At 47.3% G+C, this 15,434-nt stretch overlaps 1 protein-coding gene across 1 annotated transcript in view; it reads left to right on the forward strand.

The window, feature by feature from the left end:
* Positions 1–15,434, forward strand: part of CACNA2D4 (calcium voltage-gated channel auxiliary subunit alpha2delta 4) — a 132,844-nt gene that overhangs the window by 102,199 nt on the left and 15,211 nt on the right. The window contains exons 28-33 of the mRNA XM_075115745.1: positions 3,523–3,584; positions 4,753–4,767; positions 6,704–6,748; positions 7,712–7,774; positions 13,611–13,681; positions 14,521–14,596. Of these exons, the coding sequence (XP_074971846.1) occupies positions 3,523–3,584; positions 4,753–4,767; positions 6,704–6,748; positions 7,712–7,774; positions 13,611–13,681; positions 14,521–14,596 (332 nt within the window). The remainder of the gene's footprint in view (positions 1–3,522; positions 3,585–4,752; positions 4,768–6,703; positions 6,749–7,711; positions 7,775–13,610; positions 13,682–14,520; positions 14,597–15,434) is intronic.

A 15,434-nucleotide genomic window follows, 5' to 3' on the forward strand; every position in this document is an offset into this window, starting at 1 on the left:
CCAGTTTGCTGAGGACCTCAGTAGCCCCGCTTGCAAGAATTCCTGTTGTGCTGATTCACTTGAACTGCCTCTTGTCTAGTCCAGTAGCATAGGCAGGCTGCCCTTGGTTTGGGCTTTTTGTTCTTTTAAACTTGTCTGGAAGTTATTTTTTAAGTCAAATTTTAGTGGACTTCAAGTAAAATTTTGAGTGGGGCAGCTCCACTGCTGGCTCGAGAGGGAAAATGAGAATATTTCAGAAATAAGGAGTGCAAATGGACAATATGGACATGGCTGCCCTGCTGCTCTGGCACCTTCTGTCATTGGAATCATGGGTTTTATTTAACCGTTGGACTGGCTGCCATGAAAACAGGTTGTGAATGGCAACGTACATCTTGATAAGCAGTCTACAGGTTGCAGTCTTGCGACTCTTTGTTACGCCTTCTTGTTATGCAGCAGGCCTGAGAATTAAATGTTGGGGAAAGCTCCTTATGAGAACAGCATATGGAAAATCAAAGAGAGAAGCCAGGGAAGGCAGAGAGAATGAGAGACAAGCAGAGGATGAGCTAATGAGGCAGACATGCTCAACGGAGGAAAGAACAGGTGGAGGGGAAGGCTCTTATCTCCACGGTGAATGGCAGCACACGACTCTGGAGAAAGCCAGCTGCAGCCATGCAAGGTGTGCAGCATTGCTTGTCCTTGTGTTTTATTTCACTGCTGGGATGCTACAGTTGCACAGGCCGCTTGCACGTTAGTGGGAATAAAACTATTAGCCGCAGTGTCTCCGAAGACTCCATGGTTGTTGCTGTGCTGCACACCAGGGCCACTCATCATTTCACGGACCTCAGATCTTCCCGCTCCTGCAGCATACTCTTTGCCACCAGAGTAAAAAGAGTCATTAATGATCAGTTATACTTTGGAACAAGCAGAGAGGGGTTAATTCCAGTTTTCTCCCTCTCACCTGAGCTGTAGCATCATCCCTACCTCAGACTGAATCACTGCTTTCCTCCTTTCTCCCCAGCCTCACCAGCAGCCTGAAGGCACCTGGCTGACTATTTGTTACTAGCACTGTGAAGGTGGTTGTGGCCTGTTTCTCCTCAGCTCCCATGTCTTCCTCAGGTCACCTGAATGCATGGAAGTTTCTCACAGTTCTTGCTGGGAGCTGCCAATCCACACCGACTGGTGAGGAGTGGTGCTGCCAGGCAGGAGTATGGAGCAATTCTTCTAGTATGGTTCCCTGTGATGGGGACCATCCAGGCAGACAAATTTAGCTGCAAGGCAGAATAGTCCCTAGCTTTGCTTTCAGTGAACTAACTCTTCAGACTGTGGCACGATGTGAGGAGGTGAGTGGTGCTCACCACAGCTTCATGGGGAATAGCTAGAAATGGGTGATGGACCACTGGGAAGGAAAGAAAGGGCTGGTGCAGAGAAGATGAGTAAGTGCAAGCCCTACAGAGATGTTAGGGCTGCAAAGATTGCATCCAAAAGACAAGGCTTGCTGACAGATGGCACAGACGGATTAGATATGGCTGTGAGTGATGTGGAAAGAGGAAGAAGAAATCTGGGAGACTCTGCTTTCTGTCCCTGCTGCCAACCACCAGTGCGAGCCCCCAGGTACTCTCCTTCCTCATGTTGCAGGCAACTCTGTCTGAGTTTAGTACATGTTACTCATGCCTTCAGGGCAGAGGCAAGAATTCACAACCAGTGGCTAAGCTCCCTTTGAAGAACAATTTGAGGCTAGGTGTTCCTGCTTGCAAAAACACAAGCCACTGAATAAGTCTCTGCATTGCAAGGTTAGTTCTGTAGGTATCGACTCCTCTTCAAGTCTCATAAAAACTGTATGTCCTGGGTAGTGCTCAGTCCTATTGATGTGATCTGCTGTGATAAGGGGAATAACTCTTTCCTGAGATGATTTTAAAGGATAACGATGAATTTATTTAAAACTACATACCAAATCAGATGCGTGGGCCTTGTCGGACTCAGCAGCAACAGCACTGTTTGCCTTCTGTCATGGACTGCTGATTTGCCAGCAGGGGCACCAAGCCAAACCATGCCTGCAGTAGCCCCGCTGAAGCTGATGAATCTTCACCCAGGCTGGACTCAGCCCCATCCTTCCTCCTCTGTCTGCATTCTTCGTCTTGTCTGGTTTGTGCTCTGCTAGGCTTAGGGCAAGGCAGCTCTACATAATCATTCCTTTCCCCCATGTACAGGCAGTCAGATTCAGTCTACAGCAGGGAGAGCTGGATAAGAAAGGGGCCTGTGAATGGGATTTTGTAAGATGTAGCAGCAGTGGGAATGTGACGAGGACACTGGTATAAAAGGCAGAGCTGATGCCAGGTGCCAGGGTCTCTGTATGTGCTGCAAGAAGATATACCATTGCATACTCCACTTTTAATTCATACCCATCTGAATTAGAGCATCAGATCATACTGTTAACTTAAAAGCACCCACACGGCATGATTCAGATTTAAAGGATCTGTTTCCCTCTTTGAAGCTCCTGCTAATTCAGAGGGAATCTGTAGAAAAAGCAACACTTCATCCACCCGATATTGGTGGTTGCGAAAAAAGGCTCAAACTCTCCCTCTCCGTACTTCTTTTTCTCCCTCACTTGCACTTTATATTCTATTTCAAGGTCCTGCTTGAGGCTGTAATTCCTGCAGCGCTCTTAGATTCAACTAGTTGACACACAGCCCCATTGTTCTCTGTCACCGTGCCAGGCTGCACACGACTGCGCTGGTTATTATGTGTGCTTGTAGGCAACCTACCCAGGGACAGATAGGTTATTCTGTCGGGGAGACCCTGCACCGTTTCTTCTCCTGTGGAGCTATGCCTTACTTCAGGAACATGATGCTGGGAATAGAAGAGAAATTAAGCCAAGGAATTAGGACGCACTTCATTAAGAAACACACACACTTTTGCTTAGCAGAGCATGCACTAGGCTGGGACCAGGTAACAAAGCATTACTTCTAATCGACACTTTTCCATCAAGTGCCATTCGTATTTTTGTGCTTTCGTAGTAGCTTAGGAGCAATCTAAATCACTGTGGTCTCTCCTTGAGACAGGTGGGTTTTCAAATGAAACCCTTCCTCACACTGACCTACATTATTTCTGATTGATGCTGTGTGGTGCATATGAGGCTGGGGTGATCAGAAATATCCGCTCTGGCCAGGCAATTCTAGAAAAGACAAAGATGAAAGCTCACATGCTCACTCTCCTGGTTGGTTTTTTTTTTTTTTTGGTGGGATTTTGTTGTTGTTAATTCATCTGTAGCTCCATAGTGTTTAGTGGGAGGGAGGTGTCAGTACCTCGGTACAGCAGCCAGTGTCCCCTTTTCCTCTACCTTGTTAAACCTCTGACTTTCACTTGGCAGTCTGACTCAGCGCTGATCCCCCTGTGCTTATCATTCACGCTTGGAAGCAGGTTGCAATTGCAATTTCCATCCCATCACTTCAGGCAAATATTTACCCCTCTTTTCCTAACTTGTGTTTGTCTTTCTCTCTCTCGCACGTTCCTCTTTTCATCCTCCCCCCTTTTTGTTTCCCATAGCGGTGGGTGTGCAAATTAAGCTGGAGTTGCTCCAACGCAAGTTTTGGATGGCCATGCAACAGGTAGGAGCATCAGCAGTAGTGCAGAGAGACAATTTAATGCTCTTTGTCAGCTAGGTCGATGCTATGCTGCATCACGTACGATGGCATTTTGGTGAGGGCTTTTGTGAAATTCATATTAAAAGATTTAGGAAGTAGATTAGTTTGAAGTCACACATTTCTGTAATCCTTTGACGGCACTAATGCTGTGTGAGCCGTGAGTCTGTTCCGCAAATGATGTGTTGACAGTGTCAGCATCCTGGCCTGGCATTAGCTCTGCTGCATATGACACATTTAATTGTGGAAATATGTTTTGTGCTCATTCAGTCTTTCAGAAACCTCGTGGAAATCTATGATTTTGGGCACATGGAAAAAAAATCTACTGCCCTCTCCTATCATCTTGATAATGGTAATAAAATGCTACCAGCTTGCCAAAATAAAAATAATTTGCTCCAGGGATAAGCTTTTAGTGTTGTCCTAATTTTGGGCACTCTTGCTGGACTGAGAGAAGTGGAATAATTAGAACACCTCCCCGGTCTGAGAGGCAGGAAAAGGGAAACACCTTTCACTTACCACCCAGGGGCTTTCCCCCCCAGGCTTTGCTTTCAGGGAGGTATACTGGAGGGATGAGACTGATGGGACTGAAGCAGCACACAGCAGAAGTGGCTCCGCTGTCAGGAGAGGGAACTGTCATCAGAGGGGGATGACAGAGAAGATAGGAGGAGGGCAGGAGGCTGCTCACTGGGAGCAAGCACACGTGGGAAACAGAAAAGCCCAGAGTTGGCTGCAGTGGCAGGAGCATCCTCCCATGTGGGAGATCACATAAACCTAACCTGAGCTAAAAAGACTTATGCAGAGCACGTGAGCACATCCTGAAGCATCAGCAGAGTGCTTCATTTTTAAAAACCTCCTGAGAGCCATACCCAGCCAGTTCTCACACAAATAAGCCCTCATCGGTGTTAAGTGAAACTGGGAAGGCTTATTAAAGAAGCTGAAAGGAGGCCTGTGTGCCAAGTGCCTGCATGCCGCCACCCTGGTAGGTGCTGGTATGAAAAAAACCTGCGTATGGTTTCCCAGGACATGACCACTGTTTGACAGAGGAATGACTAACAGATTTTGTTTTCTCTCTCTGTCCTGCTTCACTGCATGCTGTGCTGCTTTGGATGTCCACGCTGTGCCTCCCGCCTCCCAGCCCAATGACAGTGATGTAAGTAGACAAAAGCTGGGGATGGGGAGGCATCCCGGCGTGCCTCGCCACAGCTCAGCTTTGTAATTTTGTCGTTTGTGTGCCAGCATATTATAGGCACTGTCCCTTGTCTGTAGGCACTGGAGACCGTCCAAGTCTGTCATAGGCTGTGTTTGTCTTCACAGTAATTAAGTGTCTTTGGCAAAGCTGAAAGTGCTCTGGGTCACAGCATTCCAGAGACCTCACCAACAGCAGGACGATGCTATGAGGTAGGCTGGTCTCTGAGGAGGGAGCTGTGCCCATAAGGCAGTAGATGTGGTCTCAGAACAACCAGGGAGCTCAGGTTCAGCTCTGCCCCACCCCCAGGGGCTCCCTGCAAGCTGCTGGTGCTTTCACATCAGTCTCCTCACCACAGTCCCACTGCTGCATGTCCAGCCCAGCACCGGGCACTGCTGGACCTTCTCCAGGTCTGGAAGAGCAGCAGCAGCAAGACTCAGTCCTAATGCTGCTGAGGAAGACACAGGCCCTTCTTGTGGGAAACCACTCTGGTTCACCTGGGTTCTGTTCTGATTTCCGAGCTCTGGGCTATGTATTTTTATCCCCCAAGGCCATAATAGTGGTTCGTCATGACTGTATTTCTCTGCTGACCAAAGGAAGGAACCCACCAGGGGTGAAGTATAGGGCCACCTCTGTGCATACATCCAAGGTGGCAAAACAACCCGATGCTGTTTTGTGGTGAGGCAAGGGTGAGACAATGCTTGCAACTGTGGGTAAAGGCATGTTTTTAAACTGTCATCCCTAGAGCTTCAAAAAGCCAGTCAGGGTTGGAGCATGAGCGCGCGGTATTGCAAAGCCACAGGGCTTGAAACAAAATCAGGCATCTCCAAGCCTCCCCTGAAGCTGAGCAGAGGGTTGGAAACCTGAAAATATTGGGTTTGTTCTGCAAAACTCAAGAGAAGAAACAAATTTGAACTGAAAGTCATGGTCTTCTTGTGGTTTGAAATGGCAAATTCACCTCTTGTTCCTGAGAATCATCCAGAAAGGGGGCTAGGGTTTATGTATAAGGGTTTTGCAGAAATAAAGGGCAGCTGGCTGAGAGCAGACAGGCTACGCAACACATCAGTGTCCTTCCCTGACCCCAGAAAACCTCTGGCAGGAAGGGGACCCCGTGTACAGAAATGGCAACACCATGTCATCTTTCTTTCCTCTGCTGCTAGAGAAAATAGCATTAAAAAGTAACACAAAGAGACAGACACATGCAGCCATGGCAAACTTGGAACAATTATGAAATCAATAAGCACCTGAAGGGCTTTGTTACTCACCACTTAACCCATCGAGTCCCCACCCACTTCAGTGTTGTGAAACACATGTCAAGTCCAGTACACAGAAATCCTAAATGAAACAAAATGGATGGTGCCTTGGGCTACACAAGCACCATTCACATCCTATTTTATCATTAACTGTCTGGAGAATAAAGAAACCAATAGCAACAACAACAAAAAAATCCCTGCCTGAGAAGAATCCTGATCTAAAATACCATGCCATGTGTTTAGTCCAGATACTAGCAGATGCTGAAATGCGTGCTGGTTTCTCACTGGTGCACAATAACCTTTGCTTTCGCAGCCAGGGACGTTGACGCTGCCCCCTTTCTTTACAAGTGCCACCTCTGCTCAAAGTGTGTAGGTACTGCTGGAAGCGTGTCTGGGAGGCACATGCAGGATCAGAGCCCTCAGCAAAGGGGTTGTTGCTCAGAGAGGTGGGGAGTAGGTAGAGCCACTGAGTGGCCAACTTCAGGCATGGTATCTGTGCACGCTGTAGAGCTTGTCTTGGTGGGAACGCCAGCTAAATTGCAGAGGTCTGTGGGACGCTGGTATGGAGACCTTTAGCTCAGCGGTCTCAACGGGGAGACGCTAAAATGAGATTATGCCATAGTTAATTCCCTGCTTTTCCTTTCCAGTGCAGTGCCTTGGATGGTGCCTGTCCGCTAAGCTGTCAGGATGATGTAAGTTGCCCGGATTTCCTCTCTATACCTGTGATGGGTATGATTGACTACATACTCTGTGGAGATTTCTGTCTCCCCCCAAAAAAATGTATTGCCTGTCATTTCCTCACAGGAGGTTGCACAGCTGGGGCAGGACCTCATGCTGTTGAGACAAACCTGCAGTTTAGGTCTTCCCTTCAGCTGTGAGATGTCAGCTGAGCCTGGGCAGGGGCATGGGGATTCCAGCCAGTGACTCTAAGGAGAGTCCCTCTCCTCTAAAGCTGTCTCAGTGGCATCCCAGGACTGCCAAAAAGAGTGGCTGTCAGCATGGCATTAGTGCCGGACACCCCCCTTTGCATTTACACCACTGCTTCAACCTTGGTCTCAGGCATATTTGGGACAGGAGTTCCTCTGCCCTGGAGAGGAAGATCACCAGAGAATTTTCCTTCTATGTTCATGCAGGATTTCCTCTGCATCCTAATTTTTGCTGTGAGACCTAAACATTTTAATCTAATGTGCTTCCATTTCCTGCTCTGCAAAATAAAAATAAGACCAGTACTGATGACACTCAGTGGTGAGGAGAGGGTTATTTCATGAGTGGTTATAAAACTCTGAAATCTGAAGATGGAAGGCATTTGATACCATTTTATTAAAGAGGAGTTCTCTCCAAATATCCTGTCGCTTCCTGCAGGATGCCTTGTCTTCTTGAATGTGGCTCAGAGCCTGCTAGGCCTGCACACAGCCCTGGCAAGAGACAATCTCCGTCACAGTCAGCTCACAAAGTAAATACCTCAAAATGGAGGCAGAGAGGGAAAAGTCAATTGTGTAAAACCCGTGGTAGCTGAGCCGTGGGGCTAGGCATGGAAATGCCGAGGCTGTTGCTGTAAGCACAAGCCCACACCACTCCGTCTTGCACACAGCGGTACCTACCAGACAACCATGGAAAAAGCTGTCTTTAATGTTGCTTCTCTTTCATCTCTGCAGATTCTGAATTGCTTCCTCATTGATAATAATGGCTTTATACTCGTTTCCAAAAGACCTGCAGAGGTAAGAGAGCATAAAAGAAGGAGAAGAGTGTGCTCGGCTTGTTCCTAAATAACCCACCAGAGCTGGTTAAAACAAATGAACTTCAATTGTGTAATAAGGTGGCTGTGGTATATTTAAATTCAGCTGTGCAGTGAGGGGGAAGCCTCCCGGCAGAGTGACAGTACATCCTAGGTAAGGAAGGAGTTTGCAGTGATAAGGAAGGAACTAGTCAAAATATCTTTTTATCAGAAGTGAGGAAATTAGACTCCTTTCCCTTGGCACAGATGCTACTGAGAGATGATCTGAGACAGTCCCAGAAGGCAGGTGTGCCCTGATGCGGGAAGGGGAAGGGGAAGGGGAAGGGGAAGGGGAAGGGGAAGGGGAAGGGGAAGGGGAAGGGGAAGGAAGTAGCGCTTTTGAGCACCTCTGAAGCCAAAGCAGGCATTCTTCAGGAAAGCAAACTGAGGGGATGGTAAGAGCAAAACGCCAAAGGCAAAAATGAAGATGAAATCATTTAAGCAAATTGGAAACAGGAGCACACCTGAAGAACTGGAAGATTTACTGGACTCACAGAGGTGAAAGGAGTAAGGAAAAAGACTCAAAATAGTAATAAAAATATAAGCAACAAAAGTTGCTTCCTTTCCTCCTGCTGCCAGCCCCTCCACAACCATTTCTAGGGAGCTGAAGGGGCACAGTTTGTGATGTGACATCCATGAAGTCTGGGTAAATTCAACGGTACCAGCCACTGCATGGTTTAGCTATACTTTTCTGCTCTCTGGTATATTTACCACAGAGCTATTTGTTTCAAAATAATAAAAGGCCATAGATTTGGGTGTCAGAAAGTGATGTGTTGGAACAGTCTCATAAACTACAAAGCAATAAGTCAATGGGAAGAGTGGGCTTACAGAAGAAATGAGAATTGAAGCAGTTTTGTTACTGACAGAAGTGCAGAGTTTCATTAAAATTGCTAACTGGAGTTAACAAATACTGTATGTGTCTTTCCAAAAGGCAGTAGATCCAATCCCAGAAATCACTTTCTTCAACATGTGACAAACAGGTTGAAATGGAAATTAAAAATAAAGTAACAGAACACCCTATGGATGTGATTGGGAGAAGCAGCACAGCTTCTATAAAGGAAGAAAACCTATCTTATCAGCTATAGTTCTTTGAAAGTGTGAGTAAATCAGGAGATAAGGGAGAATGGATGACCTACTGCATTTCAGTTTTTCTAAAAGCCTTGAATAGAGTCCCTTACAAGAGGATTATAGAGAATTTCTGGTTAAAGAGTGAAGCGTGAAGTAGTGGCATTGATCTTAAAGTAGCTGGGACAGAAAAGAAGGAAGAGGAATTTTTAGATGGATATTTAGATGGAAAGCGTCAGCTATATGAGTCCTATGGTTTCCCATCTGGACTTGTGTTGGTTAGCATATTCAGAATAGGCTGGCAAAAGAAAAAGGTGAGATCATGAATTCTGCAGGCACTACATGGTAAGTTCAGAGAGGCCAAGATGAGAACTGCTGGGACTCACAAAGCAAAATGAATCAGCAACACAGTGGCACCAGGGGGTGATACAGATAGATATCAAGAGGGGCATATTGCAAGGAATAATCAGCCTCTTTTCTGTCGGGAAAGTAGCCTACCTGGCACACTGAATATTCCAGTAAAAGTTCCCCTTCAATGATATGGGGTGTCAAAAAAAAAAAAAGACAAAAAAAAAAAGACAAAGAAAACTTGAAAAATAAGGGAGGGAAATGCTGTAAAGTTGTATTGGCTCCCTACTCCAAGAGGCCAGGTCCTGCTGCATGTTCAGGATGGGCTGGTAGTCTTAGGAGTCACTGTTTCCTCCTCTAACCCCCATGGCATTTTCAAAGCTGCTTTACTGAGTCCTGTGGCATGTGTCCATAGATAAAGGCAGCTACACCCTTTAGGTACCACGTCTACTGTTCATCCTCAGCACCGCCCTCCTGGGTTCCATATTTTTTCTGCATCTTACGGAAAATTCGTTTTTCAAAAAGCTTGTCTCTGAAAGATCTGACTAGCAGGAACATGGCATTATTCTGGTTTTGGGTAAATTACAAACATTATCCACATGCTTCCAAGATCAGGCATTTTGGCAGGCACCAGAGCTGTCGTCTCCTCCAGCTGTTACCTCCCCTGATCTCACAGAATTCATCACTACCTTTCTTCTGATTTCTTTATCTCGTTCCAGTTGCTGCTTTTATTTGCCAGTGGGACCATGAATGTCCACACCGTTAAACCTTACAGGGAATTCAAGACAGCAGCAGCAGCAGTACTCAGTTTCATAGCCTTGCCACCTGGATGTTGCTGCATGGATCACTTCCTGCTATGTGGCCTTCCCTCTCGAATCCCATACTCTTCCCTCAGTGCATCCTTTAACGTAATGCAAAAAAATGTCCTGTACCTGGATTTTTGTGGGGGTTTTGCCTTTCCGGAGAAGTCACTTAGTTTGCTGTCCTCCCTCCCCATCTCATACCTGACACCAGGACCAGAAAGAGTAGCTCAGCTGCCCAGGTGAGCGTTTCAGCCCAGCAGCAGGGAGAAGGGAAGCCTGCCCACATGCTGGCTGTTCTGACCCACTGGTTGGGACAAGAGGGAGCTTATTGGATGCCAAAGGAGTGAGGGTGCACAGGCAAGCGTAGGCTGTGGCGGCTCCAGCACAAGCAGGGCCCATGTGCATCCTTCTTCCCTGATGAAGGCACCCGAGGAGCGTTCACATCCAAAATGCCTGCTTCCCAGGGCAAAGTGCAAGATAAGAATAGTGGAGAGGTGCCAAAGTGCCTATGTCCTTATAGACCCCAGACAAGCACCTGGCACTGGAGACCTGCTCCTGGGGCTCCGAGATGTTTTGCTCTGTCTCTCTGCTTGCTCCTTTGGGGCTGCCATGCTTTACAGTGCGCTCAGCCTGCTGCCTGCCCAGGGCTGCCTAATGCCCTCACCTCCTTCCCTAGGTGAGCACACCAGAGCAGCTTCACACACGAATGGGGTGAGGACAGCCTGACTCAGGCTTTGCTCCTCTCTGCCCTTGGCGTGGGGGATCAGGATGGGGGATTGGCTCTAATAACCTCTGCCTGAAGGCAGCAGGAAGCTTACTGGCAGCCAGAAGCCACCACAGAAGAAAGAGGGACTCAGGATTTTAATGAGTGACGTGTTGGAAGCTCCCTGAAGGATTACTTGGGGAAGAATGGGTAATCTCTTAATTCAGGCTAATCCCCCATCCAGACTCAACACGGAGGGAGCAAAGAGTTAACAGCCAGAGCTAGGGGAAGGAGAGGGTGAGGGAGAGGACCAGGCGATCTAGGGCAGGGGAGGAGGGGAAAGCAAGTGGCAGGCCCAGGCTACGATGCAGCAAGGGCTTCTCCAAGCATTCTGCTGCTGTTTGAAGCCACGGCCCCATGACCACCTCTGGGTTTTCAGCTGCCTTTTGTTGCCAGCCAGGGGCACGGCTGTGGATCACAGGTGTGGAGCTCACTCCACCTACTGCATGCAGATGTTCCCTCTCTCACTAAACCTCTTTCTCTAGGACTGCTGCCTTCTCCCTGAGGCATCTTTCAGGGTATATTTTCAAGTTCTGCCCAAGTGGGACTGCAAGAACAAGATGCAGGGTGGCAGCTGAAAGGCCAAGATCCCATCAGGATGGGCAGATCTTGTGGAGAAGTAAGGTTTGGCTTTGTTTGAGCCATGCAGGGAAGCCCAGCCGATTTGGTAGATCCTATTTCTCTACAGCTTTTGTGTGTGCCAAAAGTACAGATTGCTCAGGGAGCCAGCAAAGCATGGACACATACACATCTGTGAGCAGTGATGTATCTTGCAAGCCATATGTGTGCTCCAAGATGCATCTCTTCCCTGTGCATAGCCTGCATATGTACTTGTACGCTCTCAGCTGCAGGGGGATGTGGTACAGCATGTGTCACGCAGGATGTCAGAGGCAATGCTTTGTACTGTGAAACTCTGAAATTGCAAGGGCTGTGGAAACCTGCCCAGAGCTGGGAATTAGGAGAAACAAAGTAGAGGGATGTCTGGGAGAGCAGCAGCCAGTCACTGGAGGAAGCAAGCTGTAATGAGAGCTGCTTTGCAAAATGTCGCTTTGGTACAGGACTGCTTTGTTTTCTGCCAAGTGATGCTTTCCTGTGTTACTACCTGCACAGGATACCTAAAACAGCACCAAGCTTTGAAAGTCTGATTCAGTGTTAAAGGCCAGTTTGATGATGCTTTTCTGAACACATTCCCTGGGCCTTGCTCTTGATTACGCTAGTAGCTCCTCGTAATTGTACCTATAGGAATGACATCCTACCTGGAGAAATTTGGTCAGACATCAGCATCTCTGGACAGGGTGGGCCCCATTTACAGACCTGCAGTGGCCCTCTGCCCTTGCCACACTGGCTGAGCTTGCACTGCATTAAATCCCACTGCTCTGGCTCCTGCTGTGGCTGCAGACTGGTATTAAATGGAAGCAGCTGGCCTCCTCACCGCCCTAATCAGATTGAAAGAGCAAGGGAGGTGAAAAAAAGTTAGCACTCGCTCAGACTCATTTGACTATGTCTGAGACGATTATAGCCTAAATGCTCGAAGGGAGTTGATGTTATGTATCGATTTATACAGTGAAACACCTTCTAAAGCCTGTTGGGGAGAGGCTCATAACCATGTAACACTACTGTTAGATTGTTAGCATGCGATCTTAGGTAAATCTGCCTAAGGGGGGTTTTTTAGTGGAAATGCCCCACTCAAATAAATGAATTCATCTGTCATCTGCTAATACATGCTAAACGACTGCTAGCCTTATCAGTGGAAAAGTAAAATGCCCCCCCCCAACTGTGTGAATGGTTCCATAACATACGGGAGCTATTTATTTACTGTGTCAAGACCCATGAGCCAGGAAAATAGATGGAGGACAGCTCGTATCTGCGTTGTTATTATTTATGAGTGTTTTATTTACTTGCTTGCAAACAAAGCAGTGGACTTGGCAGATTTGAAGTATTTCTGCAACAGAATTGTCATGGTGTAGTAATCAGGAAAGCCAAAACTGTTATTTGTTTGAAGGAGTCTTTTGAGCAGCAGTTCCCAGATTTGGGATTGGGACTGTATTTGAGGTTATTGACTCTAAAACATAAATGGGACCAGAGGGTCACGACCTCCACTTTTAGTCCAGGCATGCAAGTGGGATTTGGGGGTTGTTGCCCCCCCAAATGCCACTTTTGCTAGTGTGGAGTCAGTGCTAGCACAGCTGTGGCCATGTCAGTGCATAGTGTGTAAGCTAACGGGATGGGTCAGTGTGTATTGTGTTGTTTGAGTTACTGCCTGCTCAGAACTTGCACAGCAGTGAGTGGTAAAATTGTGTTTGCTACCTAGATAAATGTGTATGGTTCACTTACGCGTGGTGAGTCAGTTTGTCTAAGGCAGCAGGGGAGCAAATGTTTCCGAAGCCACTGCGGCCATGGGCTAGCAGAGAGCCTCAAGCAGAAGAGACTCAGGCGTTCAGATCCAGAGAACGTGAATTCACAAAAACCCACAGGAGAGCCCAGGCTCACAGTGAATTAATGTGCCTGGGTCTCTGCAGCTTGAGAGTCTGCCTTTTTCTGTTGCAAGCTGCAGGGATTTACGTGGGCTAAATCATTTCCAAGCGTGGTAGGAATGGTGCAGGATGCCCAGCTGGTGATGGGGGAAGTCCTCCCTCAAGCTTTCCAGCCAGCCAAAGGACAAAGCTCGGCGTTACCTCCTTATAAAACACTCATTATGTGTAGTAGGCCTCCAGACAGACTGGATGGGCTGGAGCCATCGAACATTTGGAAATTTTACCATTGACAGTTTATTCTGGTTTTTTCCTTTCTTGTGCTTGCAGACTGGAAAATTTTTTGGTGCAGTGGATGGCTCAGTAATGACCCAGCTGCTAAACATGGGCATGTTCAGGCGGTAAGTGGGGGATCTCCGCACTGTACTTCTCTTTCTTCAGCTGGTGTGTGGGTCAGAGCATATTGGTCCCCATAAACAACACCACTGAGCAGGGGAAAATGCATGTGCTGGTGCATGTGGCTCTCTTATTTGGCTACAAGAGCTCCTTTAGCTACCTGCTCCCTCCCCTGACTCTCTCAGCCATCATCACCACACACCCTGTTTCTCCTCATCTCCTGCTCTTCCACCTGATGCAAAGTACTGAGAGAGACAGTAACTCCTGACCTCCATTTTGCCAGAAAACGGCTGCTCCTCTGTCTTTTCCAGGGCAAGATGCTATGGGAAACACTTCTTGGCGTTTTGGGTAAAGTGCTTCAGTTCCTCTTGCCACTTGGAAAGCCTTTCTATGAGCAGCTGTCTGAGAGCCCCCCAGATGTGGCGTTGCAGTTGGCTGAGCACATTTCTCTCTCTCCTAAAAATACCTCTGTTTGTCTCACTCTGCTCCCCCAGCCCATGTCAAAAGAGACTTGACAGTTTCAGTGTCTTGAAAACAGGAACTAGGGGGACCTGAGGTAGCTACAATTATAATTATCCTGCTTCACAGCCTGCTTTCCTTCACCATCTGAAACTAGGGACATATTTCCTCCTGCACTGACCCAGTTACATTAATCCGGGGCCCGTATTTCTCACTTTGCAAAATCCAGCACTGACCAAACAGCAAAGATGTGTAAGCAGGCCACTGCTTTAGTTCTTCCATACAGAAACTTTTATAGAAAAAGTAGTGCACGCTGACGTGTGCGTCCTGTAGGCAGTTGCATTGCTTGCTTTGGACTGTTTGCTTTGTTTTGTGTTGATTGCAGGGTGACCATGTATGATTATCAAGCAATGTGCAAAGTACCCTACCACCACCACAGCGGTGCCCGGCCTCTGCTCAGCGTATGTATCTGTTAGCACGCAGCTCTGTCTGGGTTTGGCTACAGAGGCTTTCTCCTAGGATGCCTCCAACACCTTGATGTAGCACAGTCCCCAAAAAAGCTTAGTAGCTGCTTGCTTTCAAGTGATGGGAATGTCCAAACGCATCTAAGGCAAATTTCTGAGGCAGTGACGGCCACTGACAGTGGTTTTCAATTTGGCTCTCTATTGGCATATAGAATCTCACTGAAAATCGGAAGGACCAGGGAGAGGACAGGAACAAGACTATGCCAGGCTTCGCCTGAAAGCTGAAGAACCAGCTTGCAGCTGAAATGAAGAGAAATGCTTTTACAGAGCATGGTTTTACTCAGCAGCTCAAAAAGGAGAGTTGCACTGTCAGGGAACAGAGCATCTGGGAGAAAGCTGTCGGCCTCTCAGGGAGTGGGCTTGGAGCAACAGAGAGAGGGGTTAAAGCTGCCGAGAAATGCCGATAACCCAGGGAATAAGCTATCAGAGTGAATAGTTCTGCCAATACCCAAATGCAACCTGTCTTTAGTCTGATACAAATAATCTAATCCCACTCTACCTTCCTAACCTGGCCTTGAACAGGCAGAACTAAGTAATTACACAACACTCAGGTCATATCAACTAGTCGAAGCAACCGTAAACGGGGATGTGTTTATTGCTGTTACGATCATTTTTTCTGATGCTTTAAAATACGTGTGCTGGAAGTACATCCTACAGCATGACATGGTCATTTTTTTCCAGTGAAAGAATTTTCCACAAAATATTACTTTTTAATAATGTGTAACATTTTTAACAATATATCAGTTTGGGCAACCTTTGGATAGATAAACTACGG

This window comes from Phalacrocorax aristotelis, chromosome 1, assembly GCF_949628215.1.
Source record: "Phalacrocorax aristotelis chromosome 1, bGulAri2.1, whole genome shotgun sequence".
NCBI lineage: Eukaryota > Metazoa > Chordata > Aves > Suliformes > Phalacrocoracidae > Phalacrocorax > Phalacrocorax aristotelis.